The following is a 23796-nucleotide window of genomic DNA, read 5'->3' as shown; positions in this document are numbered from 1 at the left end:
GGAACCGGAGTTGGCAACAAAAAAAAAAAAAAAAATTAAAAAAAGAAATGAAGATGTTAGTTGGAAATTTTTTTATGTACATAATGGATGTAAAGTATTTTGATGGAATTCATAATGTAAAACTCACCTCCTCGAATGACTCATATGTAAAAATCCCTACACTCGTAAGACTATAACCAAGATTCATGAGAGGTGACTTCCATATAATATTATTTGAGTATCTTATGTACGAAACCTAAACCCAACTATAGCAATGTCTACCTAGAAGGGGACGAGAAATTCCCCTCACACAGGACCACTGGTGCACTTTAAAACATGACAGACTGTGAAGTTTGTCAGGTAGACTATTCGTATACAACTGAATCTCCAAATGAACAAAGATCAAGCTTGCTAAATAATCAATACAACGATTGGTCTTACAAATCCGATGAACCACCCGAAGATAGATCAAACCATCCCTCAACCTCCAAATATCTTTCACAATTTCCACAACGTATGTGTGTCTTGTATTCTATGGGTCCATGTAATTATGATTTTGGTTGTATTTGTAATTGAAACAAGATTTGGATCAATTACTAGTACTGGGGTAAACTTGTAATTACATTGGGATTATGGTTTTAGGTTTCCCTATAAATAGTCTATGTGGAATAACCTAGTAGACACGGAAGCAAAGGGTAACACTTTGTGGGTGTGAGAGTGGTGTGAAGTTTTTATGAAATAGTGGAACTCCTTTTCTCTCTGGTGGATGTAGACAGGGTTTTACCGAACCATGTTAAATCCGTTGTGTGTTTTGCTTGTGTTCTTCTCTTCATAATTGTGCATCCATTATCCCTAACAAGTGGTATCACGATTCGCTTTGATTTATTGAATCTTTCAAATGGTCAACCCGAAATTGAAGCTACTCTTCAACCAATCTTATTTAATATGTATCAAATATAAAAAGTGATGTGATACATTATTTTTTTTTATGAGGAAGAATAACTATTATATACATGAAGCCTCACCTCACCCCTGATTCCTAAGATATATTCAAACCCTCTATTTGCTTGTTAAGCTAACCAAAAGGGGTTTTTTCTCTTTTTGTTTTGGGGGTAAAAATCCAACTCTTTTACCCGGAAAAAGGGTAGAGATCCAAGTCACTATTGGCACCGTAAAACACTTCCATCACACCCTGTAAGGCTCATGTGACTCTTCGTTTGCTTGCTTACTTTCCCCTACTTTCCAAATCCCAAGACCCAAAAGGTCCCATCTTTTTTCTTCCTTTTCTTTTTGGTTTAAAAAGGTCCCATCTTCAGAACGGCCACAAGGAAAAAATATAGGAAAGGACCACCCTTTTAGTCTGTCTTCAGATAAAAAGTAATAAGGTAACGGTGAAGGCAAACTCCAGTGCTGCCCAGCTCACTTCCACTTCCACAACAAAACTCATCTTTTTTTTCTTTTTTCTTTTGGGTAAACATAACAAAACTGATCATGAAACATACATTGGCACAGGAAGGAGAGAGAGAGAGAGGAGAAGAAGCAATTCTTTCTTTGTTTCTAATTCCTTTCTCCATCATCCTTTGTCTGTCAATGGCGCAAATCAAGCCGGCAAAACCCCACATAAAAGCCTGTCCTGGAGCTGACGAAGCTGGGGCTTATCATTTCAGTTTCTCTTCAGTATCCAAAGCAAACCAAACTCACCTGGGCCACCACCAACCAAATCCCCCCATATTTAACCTTTCAAATCAAATATCAAACAAAACTAGTTTCTCCTCAACCAAACCATGGAAACCCAGAACCCGGAAGCTCTGCAACTCTCTTTTCTGCTTCTGTGATTCAGTTTTGATTCATTTTATAGCCTGAGACTCTCTCTGAGAGAGAGAGAGAGAGAAGCAGCAAAACCATGATCCCTTCCTGCTTTGGGAGTCCTAAGCCGTCGAGTGATGAAAGTCGCGACACCCAGAAACCACAAAACCTGGTCACCTGCATTTACCATACTCACCTCTGCAACCACCCAACCTTACTGACCTTAACCTGGTCCAAAACCCTCTTCTCCCACTCTTTAACCCTCCAAGCCACAGATTCATTCTCGATTACTCTTTCTCTTGCCCCATCAACCTTCTCCTTCTTCCGAAACCGACCTGCTTCAAAATCCATCTCTCTAACCCACCATAACCGCCGAGTCAAGCTCTATTGTGATTTCAGTAAAGCTAATTTTAACCGGAACTCGGCTGAGCCCGCTTCGTCGTTCTACATTGCCATCGTCTGCGATACCCATATCGAATTCTTCTTAGGTGATCTCAGAAGTGACGCCCTGCGACGGATTACCGGAGCTACCAAAATCTCTCCATCCGCCGAGCCTGCATTACAATCCCGCCGCGAACACGTCTTTGGGCGCAGGAGTTTCGTGACCACTGCGCAGATCTCTGGATCGAAACACCAAATTGGGATCGAATGTAACGGCGGAATGTTGAGGGTGAAGGTGGACGGCGAAGTGGGTCTGATCGTGAAGAGATTAGCGTGGAAATTTAGAGGGAATGAGCGAATTGCGGTGGGTGGATCGGAAGTGGAGTTTTATTGGGATGTGTTCAATTGGGTTGCAGGGTCCGGTGGGCATGGAGTGTTTGTGTTTCAGGTAGGGGATGGTGGGGTTTGGCCTGAGATGGTTGACCCAGAGAAGAGATTCATGAGGAAAAGCTTGTCGTTGTCGCCGTCGGCGATATCTTTGTCTTCGTCATCGTCGTGTTCCAGTGTTTTGCAGTGGGCAGAGGAGAGCAGTGATGGAGGTAGGAGTTCTTCTTCTTGTTCTTCTACGAGGTCTGGTGGGAGCACTGGAGGTTTCTCGTTGTTGCTCTATGCATGGAAAACTGACTGAGATCAATCATTCCATGAGGTTTGATGGAGAATTTTATTCTGTGAATTATAGCTAAAGTTGCATTTTGTTTTGAAATTTTCTTTCTTCAAATCAAGAAGAAAAAAACTGTTTATACATACATAAAATTGATAAAACTTTCTCTTCATTTCCATCTGAAATTCTGATCAATGGGTGGCATTGTTTGTGTTGTCGAAAAGGTGAATTGCTTGTGAAGGAAAACAAACACACGCACACTCTCTCTCTCTCTCTCTCTCTGGTGAACTCTGTAAACTTGCAGTTTTCCATAACATCCATGCATGGGCCATGCCTCTCGCATCGGGCGGGAGTGGTGAAAATGGAGTGGAATCGATGTTGGCGAATTCTGATCCGAATCTACCGATTCACAGATCCGATTCCCATGTTTTTTAAAGTTGAAAGTTTGAAACCATGCTGGTTTCGATGACCATTGACTCCGCGATTCAGAGCTGACAGTTGATTCCAGATTGGTTCAAGCTGGATTTATATTGGCGCAAGTTGGACGTGTAGGCTTCTTCCCGCCTACGAGATGGGCCCCAATCCCAATATTTGCTGAGATGGGGCCCACTATTTGCTGGGTGGAATGAAAGGTCCAACCAGTTCGGACCAAACAGTTGGGATTGGTTGAACCAATAAGGGCTATGTCGAACATCCAATTTGGCTGGTAATGGGAAATGTAAAACTAATGTTAAGTAGAATTTCAGTTCCAATTTCCATGGCTTGGTTTTGAGTCCCACAGGTTTCATATAACCCCAACTTCAATCAAGTTTCAGCTCACTAGAGGCTACACCAGATTAAAAGTTCATGAGTTGGATCTTTTATTCGCTAGTGTAGAGGAGTGTACTTTTTGCATATTTTTATCACATATTTAGGAAGGAAGTCTATCTCTAGTCTACTTTGTGGGTGCTAAAAAATGGAGTCCCTTTCTAAATATTTGGTGAAGAGATATAGGTCAAGCATGGTCTTCTCTACCCACTGGACTGAAGATAGAGCTTCAGTTCTGTGCATTTAATGTGCAAGACTACTACAACCATTTGATTGTCGAAACGTGGTCGAGATTTCAATCTAGACCACTCGTTGCATCTCTTGGTTTAAAGCAACGAGTGGTCAAGGTCAAGATTTGATCTCGACCACATTTCAACGATCCAACAGTTGTAGACTGTCCTGCGCATTAAATGCGGACAACTGAAGCAAAATAAGGAGACTCAAAAGGTTATATACCCTTTGACAAGAGGTGGTTCAGTTCCAACTGAATAAGAGAGTTTTTAGAGTGACATTAGTCCAGATCTGCCTACTGTAGAGCCTTAAAACATCTAATCCTAAATTCCTATCATCATGGATTACTCTCCTGTTCCACTGGAAAGGCTTTGCTTTGCTTTCTTTTTCTTTCTCTATCTTTTTTGGGCCCAAAGAAAGGGCTTTTGTTTCTTAATGAAAGCAACCAGTACTCAACATTGCAAGCCTGCATCATCATAAATTCATAGCACCCCTTCCCCATTCTTCTCTCCAGTCACTTGAAAACACTTGAGAGGGGGAGCTGCTACAGGGGGACCAGCTAGCGGAACCCACACCCCACACCCTACTTTGACCAGTACTTCCAAGTGACTGAACAGGACTCATCATGGTTCAGCTAATAAACTGATAAAAGTAGATCACCCTTTGCACTGAGCATGAGGCCATGGATTTATGTACACGAGAAGGACCACAAACCACAATGAGCTCTCATCATTGTTCATCTTTTCAGACACCAAAGCTTGCATAAATGCTATTATACTAACCATGATCCATGAGGGTGAGGACTGAGGACCACCTATCAACAAACATTCTTACTTCCCCTGCAAACGAGAACAGCACCTATAAATAAAGAGAAAGAACATTGACAATTTGACATAGACCTTTTTGTGTTGCATCCAATCATTCCTTTGAGTTTGGAATAATGCTACAGTCCTTGCTATTTCTACCTATTCCAACAAGGTCTTGAACCCCAATTAACTCACCTTCTTCTGTCTTCTTCTCCGATTTTTTTTGTTAAATTAATTAATTTATTGGCCTGGTGGAAGAAAATGGAAAAAGCTACTGCTTAATTTTGCTTATCCATTAGATGAGTGTATCATAGTAGGTGACATCTGCTACTATTTGTCTATTGAATTTGATGAAAGCGTACAAATTTAGAGCTACCAAATTCTACCATGCCAGTCTCTTCCATCTGACTCAATGGAGGCTAGTCTTTAATAAATCGGCTCTAATCAGTCCAAAAATTGATTGAGTCTCAAGAATTTTTCTAACAATATATTAAGTACTCATCATTTTTCCTGCGTTCAACTTTCTTTTCATGTCTCATTTTCATGGGCGTTCAGATTTGCTCTTTAAGAAACCCCACCGCATATTTGGTGAACAGGTGGAATTGCTACTTGATAGATTTTCAGTTGACATGCATGTATTGGTCAAGGTTTATTTCAAGAGTAAGTTCCACAAAATAAAACAAAAACCACTGCTCCTGTTTAGTGAAACCCTAGAGGTTGTTCTCTTCTCTCAACAATTTGTTCTATTCTATTACTCATCAATTCTAGCACAACCAAAACTGCAGGTCCGAAAATTTCAAGCCACCTTTAGATTGGCTAAAGTTAAACTAAATTGAGCCTTACCAACATTTTATTCCTGTATTCTGACCAGAATTCCAAAATTTCCAGATGATCCACAGTACACCGGTTCCAAATTCAATCCTAACTATGTTTCCACTTCAAGTAGTCTAGCACAAGATTTGGAGGATCAACTAAGCATGCTGTCTGCTGCAATGAAAAAATTGACCATCTGCCATATGAAACAATTGCAGTAATGAAATGAATAACCTATGCTCAATATTCTGTGTAGGATCAATATATTACATGTATAAAAACAATATGTGATCTACAACTCAAATTTGTGCAGTTCTCCACATTTCACAGCTATACAATAATGTCATGAGACACTTTCTGGAGATACAGGGTTCATTCACCATTCCTTTGTAAACTAGGAGTGAATATTTGGGCAACTGCTTCAATTGCTGACACATTCCAGCTCTCAGCATGTCTCACAATCTTGCATAAGGAAAAGGATGTTAGATACAAGCAATGTGAATCAAAGAAAATATCAACTGTAATCAACTTCTGCAACTAAATAGAGTTACTCACTTTGAGCTCATCACCTAAATCATAAACTGTTTGCCCTCCAATTGAGATGAGAGGTCTCCAAGGAAGCTTGAGATATGTTCTGGAAATTCAGCCAACAAGAGAGAAAGTTCAACCATCAAATATGGGGTTAACTTCAATGCATGAAAACATAATTCATGTAATTCAATAGAGAGATGACATTTAATAATAACATCCCAAAGCTTTAAGAAACTAGTAGTTCAGATTTTAGGCAAAGAACAAGGAGCCACATTCTCTGAATCAGTCTGGCTTGCATTTGAATTGGGAACATATCTACATATAAAATTTTACTGGGTAGGAACCTAGAAAATTCAGTTGGGAGGTGGATTAGTTGATGGCTATGTATCCTTTTCCAAAAAACTGGCCTAGTTAGTTTAGAACCAACTTAGAGAGGGCGTAGGAGTGAAAATCAGATTAGGAAATAAACAAAACCATAAAAGAATCTAAAAGGATAAGGAGAGGGAGTTCTATGTCGAATAGCACTCTGCTCGAGTCCTCAAGACAGATACCTTGACCTCAGTCTACAACTCTGGTCCACAGACCACAACTTTAACATTGATAGGTGTCTTTAATTATCCAAAAAGTGAGTGAGCTTGCAAGGAGTAACAAAATTTGCGGATGGAAACAGAAGACAACAAAACTTTATTCCAGAGGTACACATGTAGAAAAGTTACTAGCATTTTGCTAATATTTGTAACCAAGCATTTTTAGTATCTAGAAAATGTAGCATGGAAGTGCAAGCACCAGAAGCCTCTATAGGAAAAACAAATGGATGTGGGTCTTCATAGTTCAAAAAAGTAATTATCTTACTCAAAATCATTGACCAACAACTTAATTGTCAAGGAAAGAAAATCGAGTATACAAATACGGAGGACAACAAAACTTCATTCCAGAGGCATTTGTCCAGGGAAAAACTACTAGTATTTTATTATGAGTAGCTAAGCATGCTTTAAGTATCCAAACAACATTAGCTGAGAGAGGAAAGACCAGAAACCTTAGAGGAAACACAAATGGGTGAGGATGCCAATGATTCAAATGATTAATTATCCTATTCAAAATCATGACTGATAATTTAATATGTCAAAAATTGTCGTCATTGTGTGTATATTTCTTTTTTGGGTTGGGGGGGGGGGAGGAGAGGTGGACAATAGATGAGCATGTGTATATGTATAATCCATCCAGAAGTTCATGGTTTTGTATTAATTACTGAAAATAAGCTTTCTCTATAGTCCACAAGTGCAAATGTTTGATGTTTCTTTGTAGTTTGGATGCCTAATCACATTTTTAGTTCAATCATTTTCTTAGTAAATGTCGTGGTCAACAATCAAACCCACCTTAGCTCCCATGTTGCAAGTACAAAGTTTGTTTGAGGATTCATACCCTGCATATAATCAGCAAATATAAGAATAACTGTGCAACTGACAGTTATCAAATAATTTATTGGACAAGAGTGGATAATATAAACATGCCTTTTGGCGGCAGACGAGCACAAGAACATTTTATGGAAAACAAATGCCAAATTTGATATAACCAAATGATAGCTTTAATGAACTTCTTCCTTTTAGGAGTATCTGTCATATAGACATTGGCCATTTAAACTGATGCAGTACATTCATGGCCATGATCATCTGCCATGTATTGGCGTAGTTTTCAATATGGCTCCCAAGCTCATATGGGCAGGTAAGATTTATCTACTTGGTAAATGAGTTTCAACTTGATAACCACTTAGCAATTGAGCAAATGATTCTAACTTCATTACTTCTCTTTCGCTTCCTTTCAATTTTAATGCAGCTTGCTATTTCTTTTCCTTTTAAGCCAGTTGGTATGACTGATAACATCAAGCAGCTCCAAAGTCTCATCTTAGAGAATGATCACCTCCACAGCTCAACCATGAAAGTTCCTTGATAGAAATACAGGCACAAGCGATATACTTCACAACCATATGACATTTAGAAATGAGTAGTATTCCATTAATGGCAATGGTTGTTCCCACCCTTAGGGAAATGAAGAAAGAAGAAAGTAGCCTGAGTTTTTTATTTTGACTTAATCTTATCACATCTTTCAGGGAGTTGGTCATAAATCCAACACTCTATCTAACCCACTCTGTATAACACTTCAAAGAATTTCAAGTCATCAGTTAAAACTGCAGTTCTCCTGAAGTGCAGAAAGCCCAGAAGTTTTCAACCACAAAGTTTAAATAAAAAGCACAAGACTGAATGAACTCGTCACTTTAGTAGTTCTTTAGTGTTCATCCAGAAAGAATTTCTATATTTTCTCCATTTCTCATTGAAGTAGCAGTCTCATCTGCTGATCATAATATCCAAGTTAGATGGGTAACATGCAAACCTAAGCAGCTCTGAGAGCAGGAATGGAAAGCAATGATATCATATCACTCCCTCAACTATTCCAAACAACTTTGATGTAACATATGCATTCTAGACAGTGGAGTTCTTATTACAGCCTTGTTAGGAATGGTAATTTGGGAAAGGAAAGTTCCATCCAGAGTTAGCGAATTGCATTGCACTAACTCTCGATAGGAGAATGAGGCAGTAATTAGGTATTCTAGTCTAATCGAACTTGGGAGATCCTCTCCTATGGTGGCTACTTTGTTTCCTACATAGATTCAACTTGTAAAACAGCCTATATATAGTGAAGTTATTTTGAGGGGTGCTCATGAGTTCTATTTGAGCCTCCACAGCCAAAACCACAAGTTCATCTTCTTCTCTCCTTCGTTCTTCACCTTATTCTTTCTCAAACTTTCATGGTATCAGAGCTGTAGGTCCTCTTATCCCTTTCGATTCTAAAAATTACCAGTACAAACAGTTGATTTTATAGAAAGGAAAGAGATCGTACCTGGCATGAGAGTCGTTTCCAGAAATTAAAGGGGATGCAGCACCTTACGCTGCCACTATTTTGGTGTCTCTCTTGAAGATCAATGCAAGTGAATACCTAGAGTGAGTTTCCTTTTCAAGGGGAGAGCCGTGCGATGACCTCTTCTCAAGATCATTGCCATGATTGATGCTAGAGTTGTGCTAGAATTTGCCATTCTCAGGTGGTTCAATAATTGGTTTGTTGGTTCATTTTGGTTTGACTAGTGTTGAGTTAGTCTGCTGGTTCAAGTTGGTTCTTTTCTAGAATTAATTCTGAGTCTCTCTTCGCTGCCTCCCTCTGGAAGGGTCGGGAAGCTTCGCGATTTATCCACCCGGTTAGTTGGGCTTCCATATGTTAGCCAATATCCAAAGGTGGTTTGGGTATTCGCCGAATTATGGATGTCAATCTAGCTTGCTTCCTCAAGCTTATTTGGAAAATTGCCTCTAAGCAAGATTCCATTTGGGTTCATTGGGTTTACTCTTATCTTCTCCGTTCTGACTCCTTTTGGACTTCCCCTTTGCCTTCCAACCTTTCTTGGGTCTGGCGAAAGCTCCTCCTTTTGAGACCACGGGCCCTCACCGTTATCTCTTCCTTTATTTCGTCTAGTTCTTCCACCTCTTTTTGGCTGACCCTTGGCATCCGATGGGCATTCTCTTTACTTTACTTGGCCCCCGCACAGTTTATGACACTCGCATCCCCAAATCCACCCCTTTGTCTACTTTCATCTCCAATAGCTCTTTGGTCCCCCCCCCCCCCATCCTAGTCTCTCTCAAGTTTGGGAGTCCCTCACCCCCCTCTCCACCACCCCTTCTGACATCACTGTTTGGCTCCCTTCCCCCTCCAAAACCTTCTCCACCTCATCCACTTGGAACTTTTTTCTATCCTCGGCTCCTAAACCCCCTTGGCCCCGCTTGGTCTGGTTCAAAGGTCACATCCCCCACCATTCCCTTTCCCTATGGAGAGCCCTTCACCTAGCCCTCCCCACCCAGTCTTTCCTCATTAGCCGGCACATCCCTGCTAGCCCCAACTGTATCCTATGTTGGAATGGTTCAAAGGACTTAGAGCACCTTTTCTTTCTTTGCCCCTTCTCCAGTTCCCTCTGGAGAAAAGCCCTTGCTACCATTTGGCCCCGATTGCAGCATTCTTTAGGTTTTGCTAGAGATTGGTCCTGGATCTTGAGAAATTTCTTTGGCCCCTCCATTTGTGATCGTATTGGCAAGCTAGTCTTCAGTGCCACCATCCATCATCTCTGGTGGGAGCGCAATCTTAGGCGATGGACTTCCAAATCCCACTCTTTTGACTCGATTTGGAATGCCATCCATTTTGATGTTTGGTTAGGCTTTCCTTTTCCCCCCACCCCCCGGTTGCTAGACTCCCCAAGGAACAGGACTCATTGTTGTCTCCTGCGGTCTTAATTCTCCTTTTCTCCCTTCCATTTGAAGGGTGGATTCTTGTTCCCTTGTGCCTTTTTTAATATAATTATTTATTCATCAAAAAAAAAAATTGATCTCTAGGATTAATCTGATTCTGATTTCTGGGATTAATTTGATTTGTCTTGGTGATAATTGTGGTTGGATATGGGAGATACTTCAAGTAAAAAACTGATGAGCACATTTATGTGTGAAATCTTAGGGCATAAATCATGCATTTTACACACTTAGAGTGGAGCTATCTTAAGTTTTATGTTGTTTTTACAGATTTTAGGACTTTTCAAGATTTAAGCAAACATTTTGAGTTTTGGGTATAACATGCAATTTTACCGTCAAGAGTTCGTTCAAATTCTCAGTGAAATGGGCTTGATCTGGCTGTGGGCTGGGTGTTTGGGACTCCAATATTTTGATAAAGAGACACGAGGAGTCTTGCTGCTTATTTTTTTTCCTATTTGGGACTTGTCAGAGGAAAGGGAAGTCTTTTGAGGAGGAATCCGTTTTGGTGTCTCGTCTGTTTATCAGCCCGCATTATGGTCTCCGGTGTCCATTGACCTGATTTTTGGAGGGGCTTCCACTTCTTGATCCTCTTCATGGTGATTGTGCATTTGATCTCTCTGTCAGTCTGATTGTCGCTAAAACCCTCGTTTATTGAGTCGATAGAACTTTAGCTTGTTCAAACTTTGTCAGAATCATATCCCATGTAATCTAGAATTACTCTATGGAGAGAACTCCCGAGATTTTTTAGCTTGGGAGGAGCATACTTTCTTTTTTCTTTAGTTTATTTAGGCTTTCTCTAGTTTTCTTTGATTGTTTTGTGGGATTTTAGTTTCTAGATTGAATGTTTAGGTTCTATTTTTCTATGTAATGGAACTTCAATTTCAACTTCAAGTTAAAGTTCAAGTTTCAAGTTCGAGGATTCATTTTTCTCTGGGTCTAGCAATTGTAGATCTAGATCATTCTAGATCTGGTTGTTAGGTTTGTTGAGATTCGAATCGTTCGTTCAAATTTTTTTTTTATTATTCGAGATTCAAAGATACAAGTAACATTTGCCAATAATCTTCTCTCCCCCTCCATTCCTGCTTCTATCTACCCCTCCATATTCTTGACTTTAGGATTTATTTTTCAGCATTTATTTATTGTTCTCCTTTCCCCTTAAGTCATTGATCAAAGATGCCTACAGTCGTGCCTCTCTTTGGTTAAGGTTTCCCTTTGCCTTTTATTGCTTTGTTATTTACTTTATGTAATTTTTTTTCTCGCATTTATTTATTGTTCTCCTTTCCCCTGGGTCCTTAATCAAAGATGCCTATAGTCGTGCCTCTCTTTGGTTAAGGTTTCCCTTTTCCTTTTATTGCTTTGCTATCTACTTTCTATATTTTTTCACTCTAATATCCATTCCCCGATCGGTGGACTGTAAGCTACGGCAAAGGGTCCACGGTCAAAGTCATCCTAATTATGCTCCCCTTCCATCGATCTAAAGCTGACACTCGGATCACTTCCCTTTTATTTATTTATTTATTTATTATTCGCATTTTTCCCCTGCCTTTTATTTATGCGTTGGTTATGTTTGTTTTATTTTTTTTAGTCTCAATTCGATCGCTTTAGATGTATGTGTTAGGACCGCTCATTTAGTTTAATTAATTAGTTAAGAATTTTGAATCATTGCACTCTCGCGTTACCATTAAGAGATTAAATTCTAAAGTGACATATCTCCCTGAGATCGATGGTTAGCTACACGATACCGTGCGCTTGCGATTATTTTAATTTAACAAATACCATTACTGAAATTATTTCTTCATCCTCTCATCGGTTGACTGAGAAGAAACTAGAGGGTGTATGAAACTTCCACCAATGGAAGGCTATAGTTAGAATTGTTCTTACTAGATGGGGACAAATAAGATCATTTGACTAAGACTGCACCTAAAGATGATGATACCTGGGCAATTACTGATGCCAATATAGTTGGGCAGATGTTTAATTCTTTGACCAACAATATTGTTGATTTGGTTACTCACTTGCAAACTGTGAAGGAATTATGGGAGTATTTGAATGTGTTGTATTCTAGTCAGAATAATCCGGTTAGAATCTACGAATTGTCCTAAGAATTTTATAGAGTAAACAGGAAAGGTAGAGATATTACTCAGTATAAAATTTATTCTACCTATCTACTCTGATGTCAAAACTATGCAAAATCAGCGCAATTAGCTATTATGAGTTTCTTAGGAGGCCTTGGAAAGGAGTTTGGGGTAGTCAGAGCACAAATTCTTGGCAGTGATCATGTACCCACTTTAGCTAACACATTTTCGAGAGTTCTTCGAGTTGCAAGGGAGAGTATCAACAACTCTATAGAAAATTCAGCTTTGGCAATAGTTTACCACGGCACTTCTAGAGGACAGACACTTGACGAATAGAGCACAGAAAGAACTTGAGGAAATAATACTAGAAAAAATCCGGGTTCATACAATTCTACTTACAGTACGACAAGTTAAGACTTGTCATCATTGTGGTCCTCCAGGACATATTCAACAATATTGTTGGAAGCATCATGGGAAGCCTCCACACATGCTAATGCAGCCACCACCTCTGAACCAGCCTCTACAACCACTAAAGTTCAACACTTCAACCTGAGGGTAATACTGTAAAGATGACTAAGGAAGACTATATTTGTTTCACTCAATTCCAGGCCATTCAACCATAATCTGCCACTACCACCCTTGTTCAGACAAGTAATGCTACCACTTGCCTTTTGATTGCATCTAGCCCTGGATCATTGACTCAGGAGCTTCTGATCGCATGACCTGGGCTACAGGTATATTTTCCTCTTTTGTTCCATCATCCTCTTTGGCTACACTTGCTGATGGTTCCCATACCAATGTTAAAGGAATGGGTACAGTTCAACTCACTCCATTTATTACCCTACCCTTAATTCTTTACATACCTAATTTGCCTTTTAACTCATTATTTGTACATAAATTTACTTCCACTAATAATTGTTTTGTGGCATTCTTTCCTGGATATTATTTGTTTCAAGATCTTACGACGAAGAAGAGCTTGGTAGAGGTCGTATATCAAGGGGGTTATATCTGTTCGAGGATATATCCTCTCCTGCTTGTCCTAGTATTTCCATCCCCCATCAAATACATTGTTGCTTGGGGCATCCCTCTTTGGAAAACTTAAAATTCGTAGTTAAAAGTTTTCGTTCTCTTTCTAAGTTCGATTGTGAGTCTTGTCAATTTGGAAAACTTCATCAAGTGAGTTTTCTCCCTCGTATAAATAAAAGATCAGACCAACCTTTTTCTTTAGTTCATTCTAATGCGTGGGGACCGTGAATTTGATTGTGTATGTTACATTTGCAATCATCGTCTGAGAATTTCTAAACTTGATCCTTGTGTGCTTAGGTGTATGTTTGTTGGGTAGTCTCGGACCCAAAAGGGTATCGTTGTTATTCTTTCAACTTACGAAAATATTTTGTTATTGCAAATTGTCTCATTTTTTGAGTCCAGACCTTTTCTACTTGAATCTTTTAGCTTAACTTATCTCAATGATGATCTATGTATTATTCAAAGTATTTTTCCACAAAGCACAGTTCCTTGACCTCCACCTCTGCTAGGCATCACCAAAGTGTACCTATGCCATCCACAACCACTTGCTCCCCCCCCCTCTGCACTTGCGGTTTCTACCTATGTGCCAACTTCGTCTGCTAATCCTGAGGATGTTTCTATCACATCTGACCTTGATATTCTCATTGCTCTTCAAAAAGATACTCGTCGTTGGGTTCAGTATCCCATTTCTAACTTTATTTTATATTCTGCTTTGTCACCAGGGTTTTCTATCGCTATATCTATTATAGAGACTTATCATGTTCCTAATAATGTTCTTGAAGCCTTGTCTGGTTTTGGGTGGGCTATTGCAATACAAGAAGAATTACAGGCCTTGGAAGACAATCATATTTGGGATCTTTGCCTTTATCCTCAAGAAAGACTGCTACTGGCTATCGATGGATATTCACTGTGAAAGTTTATCCTGCTGGTTTTTTAGCTCGCCTGAAAGCTCGTCTCGTTACAAAGAGATATGCTCAAGTTTATGGAGTGGATTATGGAGATACCTTTTCGCCTATTGCCAAGCTTACATCCATACGCATTTTGATCTCTTTTGTCGCTACCTACCAGTGGCCCTTATTCAGTTGGATGTGAAGAATGCATTCCTTCATGGAGATTTGCATGAGGTAGTGTATATGGAGCAACCACCTAAGTTTGTTGCTCAGGGGGGAGAAGGGTATGGTTTGTCGCCTCTGCAAATCATTATATGGTCTCAAGTAGTCACCTCGAGCATAGTTTGGACGATTCACTTCTGTTGTCATAGAACTTGGGATGACACGCAATGAAAGTGATCACTTTGCATTTTTATCAACTCTAATGTAGGCAAAATCTTTCATAGTTTATGTTGATAATATTGTCATTATAGGAGATGACACCTCAGAAATTGAAGATCTACTTACACGAGAAATTTCATATCAAAGACTTGGGGAAGTTAAAGTATTTTCCAGGAGTTGAAGTCGCCCAATCAACAAAGGGAATCTTCTTGTCTCAACGGAAGTATGTACTGGATTTACTCTCTAAAACTGAAATGTTTGGATCAGAACCCCTAAACACTCCCATGGAAACCAATTTAAAGTTAATGCCAAAAGATGGAACCCTTATTGATGATCCAGAGAAGTACAAAAGGCTTGTAGAAAAATTGAATTATCTGACTATGACTCAACTTGACATTGCCTTTCCTCTCAATGTTGTGAGATCAATTTTTGTCTACCCCACGAACAACACATTGGGATGCAGTTACTCGAATTCTGAGGTATCTTAAGAAAGCACCAGGACGTGGACTTCTTTATACTAATCATGGTCTAGGAATGTTGAAGAATTCTCTGATGCTGACTAGGCTGGATCTCCTATTCATAAATGATCAACTACAAACTATTATTGCACATTTGTTGGAGGAAATCTTGTGTCATGGAAAAGTAAGAAGCAAATTGTGGTAGCAAGGTTAAGCGCAGAATTTGAGTATTGGGCTATGGCACATGCCACATGCGAGATGGTATGGATAAAACAACTACTTCATGGGTTAGGATTTGTTGATTACACACCAATGAAGTTTTGGTGTGATAATCAAGCTACTATTCATATAGCATCCAATCCAGTCTTTCATGAGCATACCATGCATATTGAAGTCGAATGTCACTTTGTTCATGAGAAGTTATAGCAAATCATAATATTCCCCAAGCATGTGAGGACTAGAGAACAGTTTGCAGATTTGTTCACCAAAGCTTTAGGAGTGCAAGGGTTACCTATATTTGTAACAAGCTGGGCATGAGCAATATATATGCTCCAGTTTGAGGGGGAGTATTAGGAAGGGTAATTTGGGAAAGGAAAGTTCCATCGAGAGTTAGCTCTCAATAGGAGAATGAGGCGGTAATTAGGTATTCTAGTATAATTGAACTTGGGAGATCCTCTCCTATTTTGGTTCTACTTTATTTCCTACATAGATTCAACTTGTAAAACAACCTATATATAGTGAAGTTATTTTAAGGAGTGCTCATGAGTTCTATCTGAGCCTCCACAACCAAATCCACAAGTTCATCTTCTTCTCTCCTTCATTCTTCACCTCATTCTTTCTCAAACTTTCAAGCCTAAAATAAATTTGAATAACAAAGACTCCATTTCTTTCTCTCTTTCAACATGGGGTATGAACCAAACCTACACTTAAATTGAAATCAAGATATTGATGCAAGTTCTTCTCTTTGAAATCCAACTAATTCATAAGGTAAAGCAGGAAGCTCATTGAGTATATAATCTTTGCACTCAAGAATAAAATACCTTCTCAATTTTTTGTAATACAATTGATGGGCGATCGAAAAACGGCACAAGCAACTTCAAGTTGCGAGAATAAAGATCCTTACCTGTAGGGTTGAAAAACATACAAGTTAACTGGTTTTTTCTCAATCTGATATGTAGTTTTGAACAGTAACTGCTTCAGCTATTGTCCTTCAAATATCACATCAGGTGAAAACAGAAACCCAACATAAGTCAGATCTTTTAAAGCTTATTAAGGAAACATATTGCTAAAAGTAAGCAATGAGTGGATAACAACCTTCTCCAAGTCAGAGGCAACTAATAAAAATTACATTAAAAGAATATGAGTTTCAGCAGAGTTTCACAATTTGCACAAGAGGATAATTATTAATCAGGGGTAATTCTAAAGATCCCCGGGAGGGAAATAGAGATACCTCCTATGTTACTCGTAATGCAGAAGTATCAACATAATTTCATAGTCATTTGGTCTAAATGCTACATGAAGAACATGAGCCAGATGACGGAATAGGGAGACCTAGGATGTAGAAGATCATAACATGAGTGACTTCGGCAGATTTGGATTCCTATATATCCACTCATGTGGTACTTCATCATACAATTCATATAGGATCCATCTGTCCAGATATCATCATATACATCTAGAAAGCCTCTACATCAAAAGAATATAAGTCTCCGCAAAGTTTCACAATTTGCACAAAGAGGATAATTATTAAATAAGCAGGAAACCAATAACTTCTCATCGTGAACACCAAACTTTTGACAAAACCTCTGTTACTAGTGAGGAATTGAAATAATCTTGAATACATCTTTGTCCATACAATCTGCCTATTTCTACACATGCTTTGAGTGCTTTGACTTTGACCCTTGGCGAATAAGGAGCAATTAACTACAGATGGACCAATTAATTGAAACAAGTGCAACTACAATGATCTGATAAGTGTAAGACAAATGTATTATTTACTTCATGAAACTTTCTTGTATCTTCCTCTGTTTTCTTTGGGGGGGGGGGTTGTAAGAGGTAAATGAAGACCCTGAACCCTTTCATATATTATAAACTAAAAGCACCATGTACTGCTCATTACACTCTGTGATATGAGTCATAAACTTCTGTTAATAATGAAGTAAACAAGCTACCATAATATACAAAGAAAAGACTCCTACCACGGAATTTGATTGTCGGGTCTTCAAAGATGCAGTCATCAGCATAAATAGTAGGAGTGAACTTTCCTGTTACAAATTAGAAAGAAAAAAAAATTAGCTGCCTAGGCTTTATCATGATGAAAGATGCTAAGAAAAGCCAAAATTGTCCACGCTAAGGGATTGATTAATTATTAGACTCCAATATATTGGAAGGGCTTCTCACATATTTTATATACTTGCAACAAGTTTGAAAAATACGGACTGAAGAATACGAAACCAGTGACTCATTAGCCACACACACCAGAGAGGAAAAGGGAAACACAAAATTTCACCTGTAACGAAATAAGCACTATCATAATCCGATTTAAGGATCATCATAACATCATCTATACCAGATATTGAAGGTTCATCTACCTGTGCATATTCCACCCCATTCAATCTGCAGAGCATCACAAGAGTTAAGAGCATTAAGTAGACAAGTGCACGCCCAATACAATTGACAGCCCTGAAGAATAAGCTTTTTCAATACAGATTCCAAACCCACATAGAGTCCAGTGACCAGTTTTGTATTTTTCCCATTTCACGGCATACACAAGGGAATGAGACAAAACCCAAGCAGAGTAAAGAGAGTAGAAATCAATTGTAAGTAGTAACCAATCAAAAACAAGAAATTATCACCGATCGTTGCCCGGGGAGAAGAGCCGTAGAATCTCAGTGACTCCATTAACAGCAATCTTCAAAAGCTGAGGCGTTCGACTGCTGTCCCTTGCACTTGAGTAGCAAAGGAAGCTCTGGGTCCTCGGCAAATAGTTAAGCGGATATGAAGAGCGGGGGAGACAACGAGAATTGACAGAAGAACTGAGGCAAAAGCAAATTGAAGTCGCCATTTTCCTCTACACGGTACAGATCCCAGTATTTCTGTAATTTATGGTTTTAATTAATCCATGGCTCCATGCAAGATAAAGCACGTATGAACAACTACAGTCTTGAGAAATTGATTTCGTTAAAACTTGTTTACCCAAAAAATCTGTCCGTTGGGTCTCAATGTTAGTTTTGATTTTTAATAAACTATTGAGTATTGATTATGTTCATTTAATAAAGGGATAATTACTATTGACCCCCTGTACTTTGATTTTATTACTATTGTATCCCTGTATTTTTCAAAATTACTAATCCAACCTTCAACTTTATTTATAATTACTATTGCCCCCCTATCGTTAAGTTCTGTTAGTTAAATGATGATGTGGCATCTTTATATTTTCTCAAAAACCCCAAAATACCTTTATAATTATCTTTTACTTATTTACCTTATTGTCAAGTTACAGTAGTACCCTTAATTAATTGTGGACAAAAAAAATAACTATAATCCGTTTTATTTTTCAAAAAAAAAATAATAATAAGTAACACCACTAAATAAAGAAAGAATGATTGAATAAAACTCAAATAGAAACCGAAGAGGAAGGAAAATCAAATTCAACTCAAATTGGAAATTGAATATCACCTAAAAATTTTTCAGAATAAATGAAGTTTAGTGAGGGTGGGAAACCAAATTGGATTTGGATTTTGCCAATTTCATTAATTCAAAATAAATGAAATTTAGGGTAAAATTGACATTTAATCTGGTTTTATAAATGGGGAAGCATCGTCTTTTGATTTCTTAATTTTAATGAAGGACAAATTAGACATTACATATTCAAATTTAACGGCAACTTAACTCCGTTATAAGGAAAGGGGGCAACAGTAATTTCGTAAAGAACATAGTTTTATTAGTAATAAAATCAAACTACAGGGGGCAACAGTAATTATCCCTTTAATAAACTATTTTTATAATTAATTTCTCTTAAACTTAGTTTCTTAAACATCCGAATGCTTACCTGATCTTTCATTTAGCAAATGAATAATTCTCGAACCCAAATCCAAATTTCAATTTCTGCACTTTTTTTTACCACTTAGTTGATTGAATTAGAAAATTGATTAGTTGAATTATTCTGAATAATTCTCCATCTGAATAATTCCTGAATCCGAAATAAATAACCATCGTTGTTTCTAATAAATGTTTACTTTAATTTGTATTTTAGATATATTTTTTGGTAGGAATACTTTAGATATGATAACTGACCATAGAATGCAGCAAGGATACAAATTAACATACTTCCAGGCTGCAACAACGGTAGACAGGGTTAAGTTTTTTAAAACTTGACATTGTTCATATACAACTAACTAAAATTTTATGTGATCATTTTACCAATGCTTTCACATCAAGAAGATGCCCTCCATCAAGTGTTTCAATCAGTTGAATTTTGCATTACTCAGATATGAACTACAACCTTTGCCAGATACCAACTGAGGAAGAAATCAAGAAGGCACTATTTTCCATGGGTCCACAGGTCCAGATGGTTTCCCCCCCTCTTTTTTTCAAAATTTGTAGGACTCTGTTAAAAATGATCTTATTTGTTTTGTGGTTAACTTTTTTGCAAATGGTTAAATGAACACTGACTTGAATGTTTTGGACATGTATCTCATTCCTAAAGTCCCCCCACCTAAATCATCTAACCAGTTTAGACCCATTAACTTAGGGGTAATGGCTACTAAAATTATCTCAAGATCTTTGCAAGTAGAATCTCATCCTGAATAAGGTGGTGGCCACATATTAGTCTGCATTCTTACCATCAAGATTGATCTTAGATAATATATACATAGCCCATGAAAATTTTCACTATTTTAAGAAAAATGAAGAAAAGGAAGAAAACACTTATGGCCATTAAATTGGACATGAAGAAAGCCTATCATAGGCTAGAGTGGAGTGGAGCTTCATAGAGAAAATTCTTTTGAGATTGGGCTTTGATGGGTTGGGTTAGTCATGGTATGCATAACATCTACTTCATACAAGTTATTGATTAATGGCCCATCCCCCCAACTAGGGGCATAGGACAAGGAGATCATCTTTTCCTTGTTATTTTCATTTTGTGTGCACAAGGGTTGAGCTCAGTCATTAAAGCAGTGCTCTTGCAAATGGGCTTCTCACCAAGATGGGTAACACTCATTATGAGTTGTGTCACTTCAGTCTCCTACAAACTTCTCATCAATGGCCATATCACACAACAAATTCTTCCCACCAGAGGCATCAGGCAAGGAGATCCCCTTTCACCAGCCGTATTTATTTTGTGTGCACAAGGACTTAGCACTATCATTCAAACGGCAGAGGAAGCTCAATTGATAAAGGGTATAAGGTGAAGTCAAGGGCTCCTACCTTAGCTCATTTATTATTTGCTGATGACTGTTTACTCTTTTCTGAAGTAAAGCTAGATGATGTGTGTAATTTGAAGGCATGCTTAGACTTATATTGCAAAGCCAGTGGGCAAGCCATCAATCTTATGAAGTCTTCCTTGTTCTTCAGTCCCAACACACACGTGAAATTTAGGAGATGGTTTTCAAGAGTATTAAAAATCTCATACTCAACAGGACCCATGAGATACTTGGGTTTACCCACTGAAATAGGGACATCGAAAAAATAAACTTTTAAAGAGGTGATGGATAGAGTGATCCGCCGATTGGAAGGATGGAAAGTGAAGTTACTCTCTCATGCAGGGAAAGATGTTCTTCTTAGGTTACTTATCTTTTCCCTACCCCAATATGCATGTTTTCACTTCAAACTTCCCAAACTTTATCATAACCAGATTAAGAAAGTCTCAGCTAATTTCTTCTGGGGAGAAATGGGTGATAAATCAAAAACTCATTGGGTTTCATGGGACCGGATTTGTCGGCCGAAACATGAAGGAGGATTGGGTTTCAAAGATACCTTCACTCAAAATCAAGCACTTCTTACAAAGGTGGCACATCGGTTATGGAAGAATCCTAACTCCCTATGGGCTAACTTTTACAAAGCCATCTATTTCCCAAGTCAATCTTTCTTAGAAGCAAAGGTGAAACCTCAAGACTCATGGGCATGGAAAAGTATTATGGAAGGCCAACAAATCCTGAAACATCACCTCATCTGGAGAGTAGAGACAGGCCAAGAAATAGATGTCTGGAATGATAAATGGATTCCTACAACACATGACTACAAAGTGGAATCTCTAAAACCACCACACTGTCTCATTAATTCTATTGCAGAGCTAATTGATGATGAATCTAGACGATGGAAAGAAGACTTGTTGCACCAGTACTTCCAATCATCTGATAGAGAAGCCATCAACAAAATTAAACTATCATTGTTTCCTTCCTCAGATTATATATACTGGATAGGAGCCTATGATGGTAGATGCTCGGTTAAAGCAGTCTATTCGGTGTTATGCAAAGAGCAGGACGAAAAGTGAAGGAATCGGCCCTCATCTTCAAATACTCAGAGCAGCTCTACAATTCCAGTGACAGTTTGGAAAGGCATATGGAAAGCCCAAGCAACACCTAAAGTTAAATATTTCTCTTGGAGAGTTTTGGTAGGAGGACTGGCGACTGGTGAGGCTATGCGTAAAAGATCATTCAAGGTGGATCCTATATGTAGTCGATGTGGAGATGGCGAGGAAACTATAGCTCATATTCTCTTTCACTGCAACTTCGCTCGAGCTGCATGGTTATCACACTCCCTGGGCTATAGAAATTCAAGTGTTACTTTAGTTGAAGTAAGTCACTGGTTTGAACATCTTCTTATAACTACAGCCCAGTCGAAGGCCCAACACAAAGAGATGATTAGCAACACCTTATATATGTGCTGGGCTTTATGGACAGCCCATAATGCATTGCTATTCAAACAACAACTGTGGCAGCCCACCGAAGTTGCAACCCACGCAATGGGTAAGGCACAAGAGTACCTTGATTCAAAACAAGACACAACTTTCTTGAACAACAGGAGGAACCTGAATATATTAGAAGATAGACAATCTTGGTCTTGCCTAGCTCAAGGCTACTTCAAATTAAATTCAGATGCTTCATATATTGAAAGTACAGGAAGAGTTGGTTTGGGCTTTCTACTTCGGGACACATTGGGCCATCCTATTTTTGCAGTCTTTGAACCGGAACAGGCATTATCAGGTTTGATGAGTGAAGCCTTGGCCATTCGTTCCGGATTATTCTACACACTTGCAGAAGGAATCGACCAAGTCATAGTCGAATCAGATTGTCAAGTGGTGATTAATTTGCTCACGAATGAGTCATTAATTCCACCCCATGAAATTAGGCCCATTGTCTCTGATATCTTACATCTTAGATCTGCTTTGGAGGAATGTTCCTTTTGTCATATCCCTAGGTTGGTTAACTATGCTGTTGACCACCTAGCAAGGAGGGCTTTGTCGGTTTCGACTACGACTCAATGGCCTGTATCCACTCCTTGGTTGCAAAATTTATGTAACTCTGTAACTTCGGCTCAGTCTCAATAAAATGGACTTCATTACCAAAAAAAAAAAAAAAATCTTGGCCTTATTTTAGAAGTGGGTATCTCTAAAAAACAAACTTTTAGCAAGCTATATGATAGAGTTACCCAAAAGATAGAGAACTGGAAGATGAAGTTGCTCTCACATGCAGGTCAGACACTCTCTTGAGGTCAGTACTCTTTGCCCTCCCCCAATATTCTAGTGCCCATTTTCAACTCCCAAAATCACTTCATAGGCATATAGGCCTTAATAGATTTTTGGGGGATCCTTGGGAGAAAGGAAAAAAGCTCACTAGATTTCTTGGAATAGACTATGTAGCCCAAAGAGTAAATGGGGACTAGGGTTCAAAAAATCAAAATATCAAAATCTTACCTTCTTAGTTAAAGTGGCAGCTAGATTGTGAAAAGATACAAACTCCTTATGGGCCAAATTTTACAAGTCTATTTACTTCCCCAACTCCTCAATTCTTGATGTGGAGCCCAAGGCCTGCCCAAGATTCATGGGCTTGGAACAATATTTTGCAAGGATTTAAGCAACTCAAAAGGCACTTAATTTGGTAGGTTGAAGTGTGATCGGGAATTGATATATGGAATGATAATTGGATTCCTACCAATCATGACTTCAAGGTGGGCTTCCCTAAACCCTTCAATTGCCCTCTCCATACCAATTCATTGATCAAGAAAATAGATGTTGGAATATGGAGGTCTTAAATACTTGGTTTCCTTGCCAAGTGATTAGAGAGATTCTGAAAATGCAACTTAGAATCTTCCTTGCCGAGGACAAACAAGTATGGTTGGGTGCCAAAAATGGGGTCATTTTAATCAAAGTGGCGTATTTAAAGATTTGGGAAGGAAAAGAAATTACTTCTGTTAGCAATAATGGGCAGGTCCCCACATGGGTTTCAATCCTATAATCAACTTGGGATTTTATTTGGAAGCTTCACACCTCACCAAAACTCAAGTGACAATATGAATAAAATGAATTTAACATAGATTTCTAATGTTTGGTTTGCGGTGAATCTATAGAATCATGTGATTACACTCTCCTTAATTATGTGTTTGCCAAGGC

The 23796-nt window shown here is 38.6% G+C and overlaps 2 protein-coding genes across 4 annotated transcripts; one reads left to right on the top strand and one right to left on the bottom strand.

The window, feature by feature from the left end:
- Positions 1-1493: 1493 nt before the first annotated feature.
- Positions 1494-3367, top strand: LOC149028574 (uncharacterized). The gene has a single exon (XM_089148769.1). It carries the CDS (start codon positions 1883-1885, stop codon positions 2852-2854), a length of 972 nt encoding a protein of 323 aa, XP_089004895.1. The 5' UTR covers positions 1494-1882; the 3' UTR covers positions 2855-3367.
- A 2068-nt stretch (positions 3368-5435) lies between these two features.
- Positions 5436-18379, bottom strand: LOC149028573 (adenine phosphoribosyltransferase-like protein, putative (DUF2358)). Of its 3 annotated transcripts, XM_089137782.1 has the most exons (8): positions 18041-18379; positions 17695-17801; positions 17384-17449; positions 16226-16308; positions 7589-7628; positions 7392-7438; positions 6040-6118; positions 5854-5946 (listed from the first exon to the last, which is right to left on the bottom strand). In XM_089137782.1, exons 1-7 carry the CDS (start codon positions 18247-18249, stop codon positions 6059-6061), a joined length of 612 nt encoding a protein of 203 aa, XP_088993908.1. In that variant the 5' UTR covers positions 18250-18379; the 3' UTR covers positions 5854-5946; positions 6040-6058. The 3 variants fall into 3 exon arrangements, with proteins under 3 accessions (XP_088993900.1, XP_088993913.1, XP_088993908.1); XM_089137774.1 differs by lacking the exon at positions 7589-7628 and having other exon boundaries at positions 5436-5946; XM_089137787.1 differs by lacking the exon at positions 7589-7628 and having other exon boundaries at positions 5840-5946; positions 6054-6118.
- Between the last annotated feature and the right edge of the window lie 5417 nt (positions 18380-23796).

The sequence above is a fragment of the Hakea prostrata genome, chromosome 1 (genome assembly GCF_041222555.1).
Source record: "Hakea prostrata isolate BN-2017 chromosome 1, UWA_Hpros_2, whole genome shotgun sequence".
NCBI lineage: Eukaryota > Viridiplantae > Streptophyta > Magnoliopsida > Proteales > Proteaceae > Hakea > Hakea prostrata.
Note: the sequence above shows the minus strand (reverse complement) of the source record. Positions and strands in the feature narration are given on the sequence as shown.